The 16860-nt window shown below is 40.0% G+C and overlaps 1 protein-coding gene across 3 annotated transcripts; it reads left to right on the forward strand.

The window, feature by feature from the left end:
* Window positions 1-255: 255 nt before the first annotated feature.
* LOC125462462 (tubulin epsilon and delta complex protein 2) lies at window positions 256-15649 on the forward strand. 3 transcript variants are annotated; one of them, XR_007249659.2, is made up of 10 exons: window positions 256-692; window positions 3264-3362; window positions 3895-3950; window positions 5812-6670; window positions 7890-7943; window positions 8508-8583; window positions 9829-9949; window positions 12067-12168; window positions 13503-13608; window positions 14955-15067. XR_007249659.2 is itself a non-coding variant. In XM_048552518.2 (10 exons), exons 1-10 carry the CDS (start codon window positions 667-669, stop codon window positions 15099-15101), a joined length of 1716 nt encoding a protein of 571 aa, XP_048408475.1. In that variant the 5' UTR covers window positions 256-666; the 3' UTR covers window positions 15102-15649. The 3 variants fall into 3 exon arrangements, 2 of the variants coding, with proteins under 2 accessions (XP_048408475.1, XP_048408477.1); XM_048552518.2 differs by having other exon boundaries at window positions 13433-13608; window positions 14955-15649; XM_048552520.2 differs by lacking the exon at window positions 13503-13608 and having other exon boundaries at window positions 14955-15649.
* The last annotated feature ends 1211 nt before the right edge of the window (window positions 15650-16860 follow it).

Genomic DNA, 16860 nt, shown 5'->3' on the forward strand with positions numbered 1-16860 from the left:
AGTGGTCTCTCCGGAAGGTAGATAAGGGTGGGGATGGAAAAATGTCTTGGGTGGTGGGGTCGGATTGTAAATGGCGGAAGTGTCGGAGGATGATGCGTTGTATCCGGAGGTTGGTAAGGTGGTGTGTGAGAACGAGGAGGATCCTCTTTGGGCGGTTGTGGCGGGGGCGGGGTGTGAGGGATGTGTTGTGGGAAATACGGGAGACGCTGACCTATCCCCTCCCACCCTCCCCACCTATACTCTCCTCTCCACCTATCTTCTTTTCTCTCCATCTTCGGTCCGCCTCCCCCTCTCTCCCTATTTATTGCAGAACCCTCACCCCATCCCCCTCTCTGATGAAGGGTCTAGGCCCGAAACGTCAGCTTTTGTGCTCCTGAGATGCTGCTTGGCCTGCTGTGTTCATCCAGTTGTACACTTTGTTATCTCGGATTCTCCAGCATCTGCAGTTCCCATTATCTCCTGCTTAATTGTTTCTTGTTTATTCGAAAGGTTGTCACCCTACCTGCCTCCTGCAGGATCAGGGCTCGGTTCGGGTGCCATCTTGCGGTGGTTGCGAGAACGGCCGCAGCTTGCTACTTCGCAACGGTTGCCGTGACCCGCGCCTGCGCCGCGTAAGGCGGGAACAGGCGGCGTTCCGACCCAGGGCAAACGGCCCAGTTTTGTGCAATGCTGCCGGCTCAGCAGGCAAGAAGGTATTTCTCTTCTGCTTACTAGTTTTCGCAAATTGCACGGCTTTATGTTCACCGTTGTATTTCTTTGGTGCGCTTTCTATCCTAAGGACGCCCCAAAATGTTTCGCGAAGTGAAATAGTTCTGAAGTATTAGAGTTTAAAGAACGCGGTAACTAATTTGTACCCAGCAAAATAGCAGTTTGTTATCGACAAGACAGTATGTTAAGTTATGGACTAAATATTTGCCAGGACATATAAGGAGAACTGAAACAAACATACAGGATGCTGGAGAAACTCAGCAGGTGCCAGCAGCGTTGCAGAGAGAAACAGTTTGGAATCAGGCAGGACTCGTGGAGGAGTGGGGCGGTGTTGGGGGAATAGAGAATGTAAGTGGAGACCGAACAGAATATGGTCGGTTTCTGAAATTATGGACAGTACCTAAGGTAGACAATTGACTGTGCGTAAGTAATTTTGAGTTTAGCAAGCAGCAATTTAGATGATGTGTTAGCTAAATGAATTCAGAACTTGGTGATGGATTGTTGTTTTTCAGATTGCAGGCTTGTTTCAAGTGGTGTTCCACAGGGATTGGTGCTGGGTCCACTTTTGTTTCATTTATATAAATTATATAGATGAAAACAAAGAAGGCATGATTGGAAAGTTTGCAGGTGCCACCAAGATTGGTGGTATAGTGGACATTGAACAAAGTTATCTAGGATTACAGAGAGATCTTGATCAATTGGGACAATGATTGACAGATTGAGTTTAATTTGGATAAATGTGAGGTATTGCATTTTGGTAAAACAACCAAGGGCAGGACTTATACAATTAAAAGTTGGGCTTGGGTAGTGTTGTAGAGCAGAGAGATCTAGTGGTTCAGGTACATAATTCTTCGAAGTTTGCATCACATATAGATAGAGTGGATAAGAAGGCATTTAGCATGCTTGCGATCATTGCTTAGACCTTTGACTATAGCGTTTGGGACATTATTTTCAAGTTATACAGCATGTTGATGAGGCCTGTTCTGGAGTACTGTGTTCAGTTCTAGAAGGACATTATTAAACTGGAGAGGGCTCAGAACAGATTCATCAGGATGTTCCTGGGAATGGAGGGTTTGAGTTTTATAATGAGAGGCTGGATAAGTGGAGATTTTTTTACACTGGAGTGTAGGAGGTTGGGGGTGACCTTATAGACATTTATAAAACAATGAGAGAGATAGATAAGGTGAATAGCAGATATCTTTTCCCTATTACGTGTGATTTCAAGATGAGGGGGCATATTTTTAAAGTGAGACATGCTGGTTCATGTGTGGAATGAACTTTCAGAGGAAGTAGTGGATGTGGGTGTAATTCAAATGTTTAAAAAAACATTTGGATTAGTACACGAATAAGAAATGTTTGGAGCGATACTGGCCAAGTGTAGGCAGGTGGGACTAGTTTATTTTTGGGTTATGGTCAGCATGGAGTAGTTTGACTGAAGGGTCTGTTTCCCTGCAGTATGACTCTATATGAGAAAAGAATGCAATTTATGACAGTGAAGAGCTGTTCACTGATGCTAGAAGAGAATTAGATGATTGCCTAAGGGAGTGTTAATCTCAGTAGCATCCTGCTGTCTGTCTAAAGTGTTAAGTAACTCTCTTTCTTTTATCTTCCTCATCATTCCTGGTCCATCTCCCAACAGAAGAAGGCAGCTGCCTGACTAACAATGCCACCTGATAAAGTGTGTTCCTGTCTTCAGGCAATTGTTCCTATTATTTCTAGACTCTGGCAATTTATCCTATATCAATCACCTCCCTCCTTTACCATCTCTCTGCTTAAGGTCATTCTTTGGGTCATTCTGAACTTGCGTTGATAAGTGGTTGAAGAGAAGACCAGATGATGTATTGATATTAATTCAGAAATGTAGTGACCTCGGTACAGAACATATGGTTTTTATGACCTGAGTCTCTCTCTTTTCTTGGTTCCTGCCTATTAATCAATAATATAAAAGCTATTTTCATAAGAATTTTACCCAGTGCAAAAGATACCTAAATACTATTTTGCTGAGGGTCCCAATTTCTTTCATGACATACTGTCCAATAGAGTGGTGCTCCCTTGTCACTGACTCTGTAACAGTGTAGTGCTCCATCAGGCTAAAGAATGACGTGGTGTTATTGAAGTGTACACGATTGTGAAGAACATGACAGTGTCAGTACTGGCATATTTTGTACCTGAGCTGGGATATCTAAAATATTGGAATAAGGGGTCAGTCACTTTGTATGGAAATATTGGGAAAATTCTTCACTTTGTGGGTTATGTCTTTTTAGAATGTATTGTGTACTGAAACATATTTTTGTCTCTTCGAATAGTGAGTGTGGGGAGTAGGAAAGAAGGTTCAGTTGATGTAGAAATCAGTCAAGATCTTACCAATTAAACTAATTTTCTTATTTCTTATGTATGTGTTGTTGTAAATGTGAACACAGTTTTATATGCAATTTAATAAAATGTCCCAAGCTTGAATAAAAATACATTGCGCCAGTATATTCATGTTTAAATTGTTTGGTGATTGGCTTTGCCTTTTTTTTCACTGAGGTATCGATTGGTTGGATGTTTTACAGGCTTTCCTCACTATTGGTTGAAGCCATTAAGGAGTGTACAGAGGAAGAGAGAAAGCTTGAAGATGAGCTAAAGAGTTATCGCAAGCTTCTGAAACCCTGGTACAACAATCCCAATTTGTTTCATTTCTACTACACAGAATATGTACTCTCCTATTGTCTTTCTTGTGCTAAGAATAGAATGTACATTATCTGAAACATGTTGCCTTTTCTGATAGTTATGCACACGCACACCGCTGCCGACCCTTTCAACACATGTATCCTGACATGAAGATGTTTTTCTTTTCCACACATCAGAGTTCAAAAGAGTGCAATTATTTCATATGTAACTTTAGCAGTGAACCTGATGTAGGCATAGAGTGGAAAACAATGCTTTACTCTAAAGCCCTTTTTTCCCAAAATGATGTGTGCAGTGAAATTTTAGACGAATCCATGATTAATTTGTGGAAGCAATGGTTAGACATCGTCTTGAATCAAAGTTCAGTGCCTTCCTGTTTCAGATACGTGTACAGTTATTAATCCTAATGCAGAATATTAGTGCCCAAAACAGTTCAATCCATTTAGATAATTAAAGGCAAACTTTTTTCTAGAATTTCATGTTTATCATTAAAGCTTTATTGATGTTTATTCTCAGGAATCCCAGAACTGAAGAGAAACCAGCAAAGAATGGAGCCTCTACCAGCAAGACAGGTTTGCCTGACTGCATTTTTCAAAGGAGCGAGGAACTCATATTCCAAGAACTTGAAACTTCAATCTCAAGAGACTGACTTTGATCTATGTATCACATTTTTCTACTTTGTCAATATCTCCCTGTAGCTAGTTGCTTCTTAACAGAATTTTCTGTTACTTTTAATTTGTAGAAATTTAAAGAATTTTTTTTTCATGAATTCTACCTCCTTGTTGTCCTTCCTTAAAACCTTCAGAAGCACTAAGTGTTTTGGTAAATGTTGTGGATATACTGAACACTGTACCACACTTGTGGTGTAAGCAGTGCTTAGTTTTCTGTATAATCTCCTTGAACTCATGATCTGTGCATCTGAGGTACTGTATGTTTTATTTTGTAGAGTTAAGCAGGAGCAGGCCATTCACGTACTTGAGCTTAATCCGTTACAACACATGAACAAGATCTTTCGCCCAACCAGTTCATATTGGTGGTTATCCATAAGCAGTATCCTCATCACATATGCACTCTGTTCCCACGTTCCTTCATACTCCTTTTTTTTTTCAGCCACCTTTCAAGCCAAATCTAATTCAGTCACAGACTCTGGTAATGCAGTCTGCAGCCTGAGTTCAGTTTCTAGCAGAGACTATTTGCATGTGTCTGGTTTGTTTACTGATCTCAGATGATTGCTTTTTTCCTTTTTCTCTTTAGAAGCACGATTTTGTTTGCATTGTGATGTGATGAATTAGTTTGTCCCTTTTGTATTCACTTGTTAAATTGTGACTCAAGTTGATGTGCTTTGTGAGACAGCCTCTGCAAAATTCAACAGTAATGTTCTCATGAGAACGAGGTTCTCAAATACTGTCTTTTTTTTAAAAGCTTTTTGTTTTGGAGGTAAGCCTATATCAGGGGCATTTCCAGTGTCTGTTTCAGATACCTCATCCCTGGTTTCATTGGGTCTTTTCCTTTAGAGATTTTTCCAACAATTTGGGTTTAATTCCCACACTGACTTGAGGTTACCATGAAGGACTGTCCTTCTCACCATGTTTGAGGTGTGGTGATCCTGGGTAAAATCACTACCAGTTGTGTCTCTGTAATGTCAGAGCTGCCACATTCACCATTAAGGTTCATGATGACTTTACCGTTACCAACTGATGTAAGTGGTTACATTTAAACTTCTTTGTCTGAACATGGTGCCCTATTCTGGAACAAGAATTGTATAACTTAACTGCCACAATCTATCAAAGGCTCGTGGGGCTGCTTGACTCATGGTTTGTTACACAGCCCAACAACATGCAGCTGCTCTTATAGGGCTGGAATTCTTTGTTTTTAAACCCTTTTGTTGTCATCTTCCTTTTACCCCTGTTCCACTAACACATGCATATCTTCACTAAATAAAAGCCAAAAAAAAGTGATGCTGTACACCAGAAACGAAAACAGAAATTGCTGGAGAAGCTCAGCGGGTCTGGCAGCATCTTTGTTCTCTCCACAGATGCTGCCAGACATGCTGAGCTTTTCCAGCAGTTTTTGTTTGTGACGTGCTTGTCTTGAGGCATCACAGTGGGCAATTTACTTCCGAAAGGTATCATAAATTCTTGATAGCACAAAATGCATGAAACAAACTTTTCCCCACCAGCAATGGCCCATCTTAAATTTTCTCTCCAGATATCACCCCAGTGAACCAAGACAATGATGTGCTTACCACTGTGGCTGAAGGTTCCTGACGGCCACTATGGAGTGATAAGCAGAGAGTCCTGTGGATCACTTTGGGTGACGGGCACTAGATCCTGAGAATCACTGGTCTCTTGAATAATAGTGGATTAGCCAGAGTTTAAAACTGCAGAATGGGAGCTGAATTCTGACCTCAATTCACTTTGTTTTCTGCTGTAGAGCACGGTCCTCATTTTGAGGAATTGCAGGAGCTGGAGTTGTTGAATAGAACTCTGGCCAAAGCTCTACGAATTCGACAAACCTATCAAAACAACATGTTTGGGATGAAGCAGATCCAACCACGTGCCTCTGAAGACAGCACAGTGCCAAATGATGCAGGATATGGCATTGTCAAACAATCACAGGCATCCGACAATGGAGATAAACCTTTAGAGGAGATTTTGCCAAGGACACGATGGTCAAATAGCAAGAAAAAGGTGACTGGTGCCAACGTGAACAATATTTGTGGTAAAGTGACAGCACCAGTGTGTAAGGAGAGGTACGTATCAAGCTATTTAGCAGTTGGAACTGCTGGGAAGAGGGTTACAACACATGCTGGCTCATCTAGGAAACCAGGATCTTGTGCATTGAAGCTCCCATATAAAACCAAGCAGGAAGCGAAGAGAAAGTCTATGTCCTCGGCTATGGGGAAATTAGCTCGAGGTTCCTTGCATGCTCCAAGCCTAGTTAAAACTGCTGCTATACAACAAACAAAACGATCTGCCTCTGTTGACAAGGTGGGAAACAGAGCTCAACAAAGTAGGCACTGGTCCTTGACAACCATTCCGAGAACAATCGTATCTGGTAATGTACTGATCCCGGAAGATACAGACATGATTCAAAGAAAAGTCACACCACGCAGCATACAGATTTCTGCATATACAGACACTGCTCCCACAATGACATCCCCTGTCATGAGACAGCAGGGGGCCAATTGTATTAATGAGGCTGTATCTTTGCGTGCTTCTGAAGGGAACATGCTCCAAAATGAAAGCTCTTCCACGGAGAAACTCAAATTATTCACCCTTCAAGAAAGTGGGTAAGAGTTTCATAAATTTACCTTCATTTGCGCTTTTTCTTCTAAGCAAGCATTTGTCTACGTGTTTCCTTGAGGTTTAATATTTATTTCGGCAGCAAGCATCAAATGTCTTTTTTTTGATGTGCTGTATTTTACATCTATCTAATTAATTCATTTGCATTGAAGATGTGAATATGGTAAAGGCTTTATTGGACAAGATAAAATGCCTGAACTGAAGACAAGAATATGGAAATAAATATAATGGGACTGAATAATATGGATTGACTCTGTGAATCCGTTTTAATTCGCCCCACAAGACTTCAAGCCAAATTCCCCATTCTTTGTTTTAACTTCTGATTGCAGGCTTCTCAAACTGATGGCAGTAATATGAGATAAAATCCTGAATGAAGGCTAGATCTCTTGTTGGATCCAGTTCCAGTGCATTATCTATGTGCATTCAGTGAGATCCCTATCTTCCTCCCTAGCTTAGAGTGGTTATGAGGTGTTGCTTCAAATGCTGCACTGACTCATCTGCAGTGTTCACCAGAAACCAGAACTTGCAGCTCAGTACCACTAAGCAGATGGAATTCGTGATCATCTGTCAGGGGGTGCTCAATGCCCAGGATTAAGATGATGTATAATTAATCCTAGAGTAAAGATTTAAATTAGAAAACGTTGTGCAAAAGAATCATTGTTTATCTATAACTTTTGATTTTAAGGTGTAATTCCAGTGTTAATGTTCTTGTAAACATCTTACATAGAGCCAGCTTCTTGCAGTGTTCTGAGAAAAGAAATGGATGTGGGACTCTCAGTGATTGTGGAACGTTTCCCAACCAATTGAATTTTCTTAAGGATACAGAGAGGAGTGAAAAGACTTGAGGAAGACATCAGGAGAGAAAGATCGGAATTGCTTAGGGTGGTGTAATAGGGAAGAGAAAATACGGGATGAAAAATGTGGGCATTTAACAACTGAAACATGCAAGAAGAGATTTACAGGAGGTAGCTGAGCAATGATGGGGCAAGGTTATGGAGGGACAAGTTTAAAATTTAGCATGTTGGATAATAGTGGATGAGTGTATGTCAGTCAGGAGAAGAAAATGGGAAACTTTTACTGTAAATTCCATTGTGAATAGCTAAGTTCTGATTGATCTTGGCTTGAATAATTAAGATGTTGAAAATTAAATTAAAAATTAAGATGTTGATGGACTTTCAACTAAGAATCATCCTTGATTCTTCACAGGTCAACACTGAAACTTCCTTTAGCGTGGAGAAAGCAGCAGTGTAGAAATACATGGTAAGCACAACCTTGGAAGAGGGTTGAAGAAGCTGAATACATGTTTGCCTCAAGGGTAACCTGATGCACATATCCCAGATAACAAAGTGTGGAGCTGGATGAACACAGCAGGCCAAGCTGCATCTCAGGAGCACAAAAGCTGACGTTTCGGGCCTAGACCCTATATCCCATCTCCCTTGATTTCGGACAATTTCAGTGTTTTAATGTATTTGTCCAGTTTCACTCATTTGACTTTTTTCAGTAATAATAAATGGAACCGAAAGAAGGGTACTGTACTCAGAGTACTTCTCAACCTCCCCGATATTTCCTGGCTGAGCACATAAGAATGATGATCAGCAGGATTCCCCTGCGCGCACGCACACAGCTACCACCACCCCATGCATGTTTCGCATGGGTGATGGCCCTGTTCCTGTTCGTTGTTATGCCAAATTGCCCCGAATCTTTTCTCTCATACCTAGAAGGGGTTCCTCATGGGAATAGCCCAACCAAGATAATAAAGTTTGAGAGTCTGAAAGAGGTGGGCACAGGCAAACACCTATTATTCATTTTGTTTTTGTTGTCTAGCTTATGGGGACAGGTGTCTACCAGACAAACCGATGAAATCCAGAAGGCAAGCTTCATGCAAAGAATTCAGTCAACAGTATCCTTTCACGTTGAACATTGTGGAATGTGGGTTGATACATCGCAGGCAGAAAATTAAATTGTTCAGAATTTTTCTATTTTGTTTGTCGGCTTTTTTTTGAATATCTGAATTAACATCAGTAGAAAGAGTTAAGTTAGGAAGGAATTGCTGAACATGTTGATGACTATCCAGCTTTCACCAATTTCTGTTGCAGAAAGGTTGATTCCACCACGTTCTATTTCAGGTGACCTAGTTATGAAGGATAGAACTTGAATCTCATCTTTCCACACTTAATAAGCTTTTATTTTGAGGCTAGTTGGCTCACCGAGCTGGTTTCTTGTTTCGTTACCATGCTGGGTAACATCCTCAGTGCAGCCTCCGATGGGGTGGCAGTGTGTTTTCCCACCTGGTTTTTAAATTCTGGGGTCTGTTGAGATGCATTGCCTCATTTCCAGTTTTCCTTCTTAGTGGAATGTATACGGGGTCGAGTTCAATGTGTTTATTAAATAGCATGCTTCGTGGAGTGCCAGGCTTCTAGGAAATCTCGTACCTGTCTCTGCCTAACATCTTGGTGTTGTCCCAAAGATCCCGGAACAGGCTAGGCAGAGACAGGTATGAGATTTCCTAGAAGCCTGGCACTCCACGAAGCATGCTATTAATAAACATATTGAACTCGACCCCGTATACATTCCACTACGAAGGAAAACCGGAAATGAGGCAATGCATCTCAACAGACCCCAGAATTTAAAAACCAGGTGGGAAAACACACTGCCGCCCCATCGGAGGCTGCACTGAGGATGTTACCCAGCATGGTAACGAAACATATGTGAAACAAGAAACCAGCTCGCGAGCCAACCAATTTCAACACCCACAGCCCGAGCTACAAATCTACTCCAAAACTTTAGAAGCGTTTATTTACAGACATGCAACTCCAATCCAATACTTGTGAACTTAGTCGATAATGTATATCCCTCCTACTTGAGACAAATATCTATTAAGTGCCCCATTTGAAAGGGTCATACTTGCCCCATTGTAACACAAGCAGAAACTTTAAAGGAAACTTACCAAGAAAAAAAAATAACATTCTTGGGAGTGTTGATGCACTTCAGCCTGTCCCCATATGTATCTCTTCCCTTTTTAATAGGCTGTCAACTCCATTTCCAGTTCATGCCCACTGCCTGAATCCATTCAGTCAAATGCCAGTGTAACGAAGAGGAACACTTAATAAAATCTTCCAAAACTTTGCTTAACCTCAGAGTGAAGTTCCATTCACAGCTCCCACCTGTAAGTTATGCACAGATTGAAGAACAATTGGACAACGTTCGTGAGCTTTACAAATGTATTGACCAATATATACGCACAGATCCCCTACTCAATTCTTCAGGTATGTCCTTTAAATTTGCAATATATTAAATGTTGACCATAGGAAGAGATGCTTAGATGCCATGCACAATTGGTACAAAAGGACAAATTCTCTGAGAAAAGAATGGTTACTTTCCAAAAGACAGAATAGGAGTAACACTCCTAGACTTTATTGGAAACAACAGAATGGAGTCATTTTCCAAAGAAAGCCTCCACTGCAAGGTAGTTGATGACAGTGCTGTTCATCTCCAGGGATGTTCATGGTACGCTGTCACCAGCTGGTTTAGGTAGCTTGAAATGGAGAGAAAGTTAGCAGAATTTCTAAATTCTATTGAACATATCTATTGTAGTATTTTTCTTGTGTTGAAGAACTAAGGATCAGGACATAAGCAAAGATGAAAGGAGAGAAGAAATATCAAAAAGCAGTTAGTGGGTGAGGCCAGGGCAGAGGCAAAAAGGCCTCAACAGCGTGGCAGTCCCTGTATAAACAGAGTTGGGTACACCTTCGGTGAATATTGATCTGAACACTAAGAATAAACCAGGAAGGAGGATAAAAAGCTCAGTTAATGAAAAATACAAATCCTTTTCACTTAAGATATACAACAATGAATACGATGGAGGGAGAGGGTTGGAACTGGAAACGAGTAAATCATAGAACATTACAGCACAGTACAGGCCCTTCGGCCCTCAATGTTGTGCCGACTTGTCAAACTGATCTGAAGCCCATCTAACCTACGCTGTTCCATGTACATCCATATGCTTGTCCAATGATGACTTAAAGTTGGCGAATCTACTACCGTTGCAGGCAAAGCATTCCATTCCCTTACTACTCTCTGAGTAAAGAAACTACCTCTGACATCTGTCCTATATCTTTCACCCTTCAATTTAAAGCTGTGCCCCCTCGTGCTGGCCGTCACCATCCTAGGAAAAAGGCTCTCCCTATCCACCCTATCTAACCCTCTGATTATTTTATATGTTTCAATTAAGTCACCTCTCAACCTTCTTCTCTCTAATGAAAACAGCCTCAAGTCCCTCAGCCTTTCCTTGTAAGACCTTCCCTCCATACCAGGCAACATCCTAGTAAATCTCCTCTGTACCCTTTCTCCACATCCTCCTCATAACGCGGTGACCAGAACTGTACGCAATACTCCAAGTGCGGCCACACCAAGAGTTTTGTACAGCTGCAGCATAACCTCTTGGTTCCAGAACTCAATATATTTGGCAAATGCCATACTTGATATTTCCAGGAGAGAGAGAATGTGTGTGTAGATGTAAATGTGATGTCCACTTTGTCTTTGTTCTGGGATCAAATTATTTTATTAAATCAGTTACTACACACCTGCAGCAGTTTGCACTTGAACTTGGGCCTCCTTGCCCATAGCCCTGTAATTTTTTTTCTATTCAAATAGTTATTCCATTTCCTGGTGAATGCCTCGTTTAAGTCTGTTTAGACTACCAGAGGTAGGAACACTTCCACTGTGCTACAGGACCCTCTTTTGATTTGCTTTATGTTGATGATTAATACATTTGTACACACATATCAAACACTCAACTGTTTTGAAAATCAAATTTTGTATTTGGTAAGATATGATTCGTATTTTTAATGCAATTTAATTAGTTAGACTTAATTTCGCTTGCTTTTGAAAGATGAACTTCTGTTTATTTCCAGAACGATTGTTTTAGACAAAGAAATTGGACGTTTTTAGATATTCTAAGTCTTCAGCAGCAAGGTGGCTGAATGAAATTGAAAAATAAACTCAAGGATGTGGCTCATCAAATTGACAATTTCTTAAATAGCTCAAGAATCTATGCTTAATTTGCCTTTTTTTGTGTTCCTAGTATGTATATATTTTATTCCAGATGTTTTTCATATACTAAATGCTGTTTATTCTTGTGTGAAGTTGAATAAAACATATTCACCTGTTTAATATTTGAATTAAACATTTTGTTTTGGGAAAAAGGCCCGTCATAGGCCTGTTAAACCAAAACAATTATTTCCCTTTGCAGTCTTGATAGGGCATTGATCTATTAATCTGTGTCTGTTAATAAAATTTCTCAAAAATATTGTTCTCATTCAGTACTAGGATTCCTCTGATAGTGTGTAAAGAAGATCATTAATTGTACTCCTGTTTGTCAAAGGTCCCCTCAGCTGTCAGCATGAACATGAGAGTCTTCAGATACTGGAGAGATGCCAAGAAACTGTATCAAGCCTCATTCATCAGATTGAGCAGCTCATGGCTGGTGAGTAACTTATCTTTTCACCCACCCAGGAATATCTTCTGTGAATTATATCTTGATTTTGATACTTCATTTGATTCTGATTACCTTAGGCTGGCTCAGTTATATACATTAAAAGTCATGAGCAAATAGAATCATAGAATGAGTACAGCATTGAAGGAGGTCACTTGGCCTGCCATATTTGTGTCAGCTGTCTTTGACAGCGACTCAGCTAGACTCACTCAACCACAATGCCCATAGCCCTGTAATTTTTTTTTCTATTCAAATAATTATTCCATTTCCTGGTGAATGCCTCGTTTGAGTCTGTTTAGAAAAAAAAATCTCAGGCAGTGCATTCAAAATCCTAATCATGTGCTATGTTAAATAGAACATTTTCCTGGTCTGTCTATGGTTCTTTTACCATTACCTTAAATTTTTGAATTCTGGGTCTTGACCCTACTGACAATGGATATTGTCTATCATATCTATTTTATCCAGGTGCCTCTTGATTTTGAACACTCCAACCAATCTCTTCTTAGTCTCCACACTCCAGCCCTAGCTTCTCCATCCTGTTTACATATCTGAAGACTTTGTCTCTGGGCCCCTTGTAATAAATATTTTCTGTCTAAAAAGTTATAATCTTGGATATATAGTTATAAGCTTGGATTTCTCACCTGTTACTCCCCTGCAAGTTTAGATTAGGCACAAATCTGTTAAAACATCTGGTGCAAGGGGCTCAGCAAGCTGGATGGCTGGTTTGAAATGCAAAGGGATGCCAACAACTCCTGCCCCAGCTGAGATTACCATGAAGGACCTCTCCTTAACCTGGCCCTTACCTGAGGTGTGGTGACTCTGGGGTTAAGCCACCATCAGTCTTATCTCTTTAATGAGAGAGCAACTGTATGATCTGGTAAGACTATGGGGATTTTACTATTACCTTTTGCATCAATGAAGTCATCTTTCACAATGTCAACCAAATAGTGATTGACATTGAGCAGTTCTTCTGGGGGACACATTGCAAGCGATTCTAACTTTCTCCCAGTTGGTATTCACACAGAATGCAGTTACCTTGGCTAAAATATGCATGATCAGAAATATCATAATGATGATTCCCATCCGAGATTAGGCTCTGCAATTCCACAGTTTGAGTTCATTGAGCATTGCCCAAGTACTGTGACAGAATTTGCCTTGGTCTATCTGGTTTTATCACATTTTGGAAGGTATTTACCCACCAGAGCTGCCTAGTGTTTCCCATGTCATCATTTGACTGTATTTTATCTGACAATAGCCGAAACTTTTTGGATGAAGTTTGGGAACTGCTGGACAGTCAACTTCAAAAAATGCAAATGTTTTGGCAGCAAGTCCGCACCCCTCCTATTCTACTCCACCCTGCAGGAGCTGAAGGAGATGGAGGCTCTCCGGTTTCAAGTACATACTCTCCAAAGACAGATTCAGATTCAAAAGGTAATTTCTATTGGAACTACTATACATGTTTGCAATATTAAAACAGGGTATTTCAATGAAAGAGATTCACAATTACCCCTGATGCTTCTATCTCCAATAAAAGTACCCAGGAAATTTTCCTGGTTATTTTCTTGCTACCTGATTAATCTATTACTATGTGAAATAGTGAACAGCTTTGGTTATGATCTTTTTGAGCCAGTTAAAGAAACAAAGACTTGTGTTTATGAAATGCCTTTCGTAGTTAAAAGAAACGTCATGCGCTTTACAACCAACAATATACTTTTAAAACGTAGCTATTGGAAACACTGCAGTGCATTGGACACCGCATAATGAACAGTTCACTTGTTTTTGTCATTGAAGGTTTAATATAAGCGAGGACGCTGCAACATTCTGCATAACATAGTCTTGTTAATAACAAATCCAATTAACCAGTTATTTTGCTTCTTAGTGACATTTGTTGAGGGATGAACAGTGCCAAGACCTTTAGGTTTTTTCATGTTTTCAACAGGAGATGAAGGCTTACTCCAACTTCTGTCTTAAAATTAACCTCTGAGACAATATTTCATGAGTGGGTCAGCTCAAATTGTAACTTATGAGCTATGTGTTGAGCCATGTCTTTACTCCAGTGAGAGTTCTACTTATTGAAACACATTGTCATGACATCTTTCACTGGATCACTTTACAGCTCTGCTTTTTCTGTGTTATTGAAGAATGATTGAATGCTGTGTCGAGAAATGAATTATTTGTTCTCATTATGCAGAGTAATTCAAGAGGGTGTTATCACAAAACAAGAAAAATATCATCTTTCTGTTACTTCATGATCTTTGTTATAATGGTTTAATTCATGAGTATGGGAACCAGATTTTACTATGGCCCTTTGTGCAGTGTTTGAATTAGTGTCAGATTAACTCATTCTTGTTCACAAGAAAACAATGTATTTCTTTCTTTACCAAAAATGAACAGAGCATCTCTCCAAATCCAAGTAACAACAGAATAGTTGTTATTTCTATTGTGCCTGTTAAATGGGGAGGTATGTTACCATTATGTGCTGAGGCACAGAGACTGCTGAGACCTGGGTTCCACCTCAGTTGAGGATGTATGCTGGCATACTTTGAATCAGATCAAATCCCACTCCAAGTCACTGTCTGAAGAATACAGCATAAGGCAACTAGGAACTGAATTGACTAAGTTCTGATGCTTACCAGAATGAAATAATCAGCATGGGTAAGGAATGGGATGATGGTGAGTTTGTAGTAATGTACATCCCTCTAAATGTGAGTGTATAAACTGAATATAAATCAGAATTACAGTTGGGAACTAACTTGCTGACTTTTGTTTCTCTTCAGGCTATGGCAGAAGAGCTGCTTCCCATTCTATTTTCCTCCATGCCTTCAGAGCAATCTACTTACCACCTTTTTCGTGCGGTGTACTCTCAGCTTTGTGAAGGAGGAGAGCAATTTCCTGCCTTGGTGCGGGATAACATACCTGAGTGACGGAAGCAACTGATTCAGCTAATCAAAGGCGTGACAAAGATCCAGGCCTACAAGATGCTTCAAATATTTCAGAATAATTTGAGAAGAATTTGTCTGGAGAAGCACAAAGGATTTCATACAGATCGGTCATCTCCAACACCGCCATGACCATCCATACTCAGCCCAATCAAAGTGTCCACATTAAGTGCTACTTGTATGAACTCTGTCAAATGAATATGGGCAACTTTACTCACTTCTGTAAAGAAGACCCAGAATTAGTACCTGATGGGCAATCTCTCCGAGAAGGAATGGTGGGTTATTTGGTATGAGAAATGGAAAACTGTTAAACTGTTCAGCATTGGAGATATTATATCAGAGCTTTACACTGCATCTAGCCTGTGCTGTACCTGCCTTGGGGCTGTTTTATGCTGTCATTTAGTGTCCCTTTCCAGCATTAACATTGTTTATACTGATATATAGCAATATACTTTTTGTATTATACATATACAGAACACAAAATTTGTACTTCTTTTGCTAGTTGAATAAAAAAAATCAGTGATTGCAGAGTTTAGATTTGTGCAGCTATTAAAAATCATCAAATGTATTCCCTGAGTATATGCTTATAAAAAAGAGCCATCATTGACCACCTCATCTCAAATTCTCCTATCTAGAGGGACTGCTGTGTTGCTCACTGTTCATCTAAGAAGATGCTGATTGTATTTGTTTCTGGGAACTAGTTCAATGTCAACTTTCCAAATCAGTGAGCCTGGATGGTGTGGTGATATAGGAATATTGGTGTCAGTTTCCTTTTCGAGATCCACTTGATCGGGAAAAACGAATGAGTAACAGGATGCATTTAAACATGTAAGAAAACTTTGATGTGAAACTTGAGTAATTAACTGAATTCTAATATAAGGATGACAGAGAAATGTGAAATCAGGGAGGTGATGCCCTAGTAGTAATATTGCTAGACTATTAACCTGGGATCCAGGTTCAAGTCCCATCATGCCAGATGGTTATAGAGTCATAGCGATTATAAAGCACGGAAACAGTCTCCTCAATCCAATTCATCCATGCTGACCAGATATTCTAAATTATTCTTATCCCATTCACCAGCATTTGGCCCATATTACTCCAAATGATTCCTATTCTTGCACCAATCCAGATACAATTACCACATTTAAAAAGGTAACAGTCTCCACCACTTTGCTCTGGCAGTTCATCCCCACACACACTACTGTTTGAATTGAATAAAAATCTGGAACTAAGACAAATGACTGTGCAAATTGTCAGAAACGCCATCCCATTCATTAAATGTTCTTTTAGAGAAGGAAACTGCTGTCCTTATTTAGTCTGGCCTACATTGACATTAGACTCAGCAATATAGTTGACTGTTAACTGCCTCCTTGGCAATTACAGATGAGTAATAAATGCTGGCCAGCAGTGCCCACATTCCCATGAACAAATAAAAGCAGTAGCATGATGGTAAACACAGAGAACCCAAAATCTTTTTTTCCCCACTGTCATGTGAAAAGCAGCTAATAACGAAGTTGGTCAGGGAGGTAGAGTTAAGTTAGTCATGCCAGATTCAATTTCTAAAAGGCTTGGCATGTTTTCCAATCTAATTGTTACTTTGTGGAAAAATAATCAATGTCAATGAAGGGAATGCACTGGATGTTACCTATGAATTTTACGAAAGAACTGCACAGAAATTTGATTAACAGAAGTGAGGCTTGTGAAATATGAGAGTCAGTGTCAAGTTCAATAAAGCGTTAGCTTA

This window comes from Stegostoma tigrinum, chromosome 23, assembly GCF_030684315.1.
Source record: "Stegostoma tigrinum isolate sSteTig4 chromosome 23, sSteTig4.hap1, whole genome shotgun sequence".
Lineage (NCBI taxonomy): Eukaryota > Metazoa > Chordata > Chondrichthyes > Orectolobiformes > Stegostomatidae > Stegostoma > Stegostoma tigrinum.

Bases quoted from the DNA above. Each gene is read 5' to 3' on its own strand.
- LOC125462462 (XM_048552518.2), top strand. From the start codon at position 667: ATGCTGCCGGCTCAGCAGGCAAGAAG. The intron at 3,363-3,894 runs GTACAACAATCC...GTTTATTCTCAG, and splicing joins CGCAAGCTTCTGAAACCCTG to GAATCCCAGAACTGAAGAGA. The intron at 9,950-12,066 runs GTATGTCCTTTA...TGTTTGTCAAAG, and splicing joins TCCCCTACTCAATTCTTCAG to GTCCCCTCAGCTGTCAGCAT.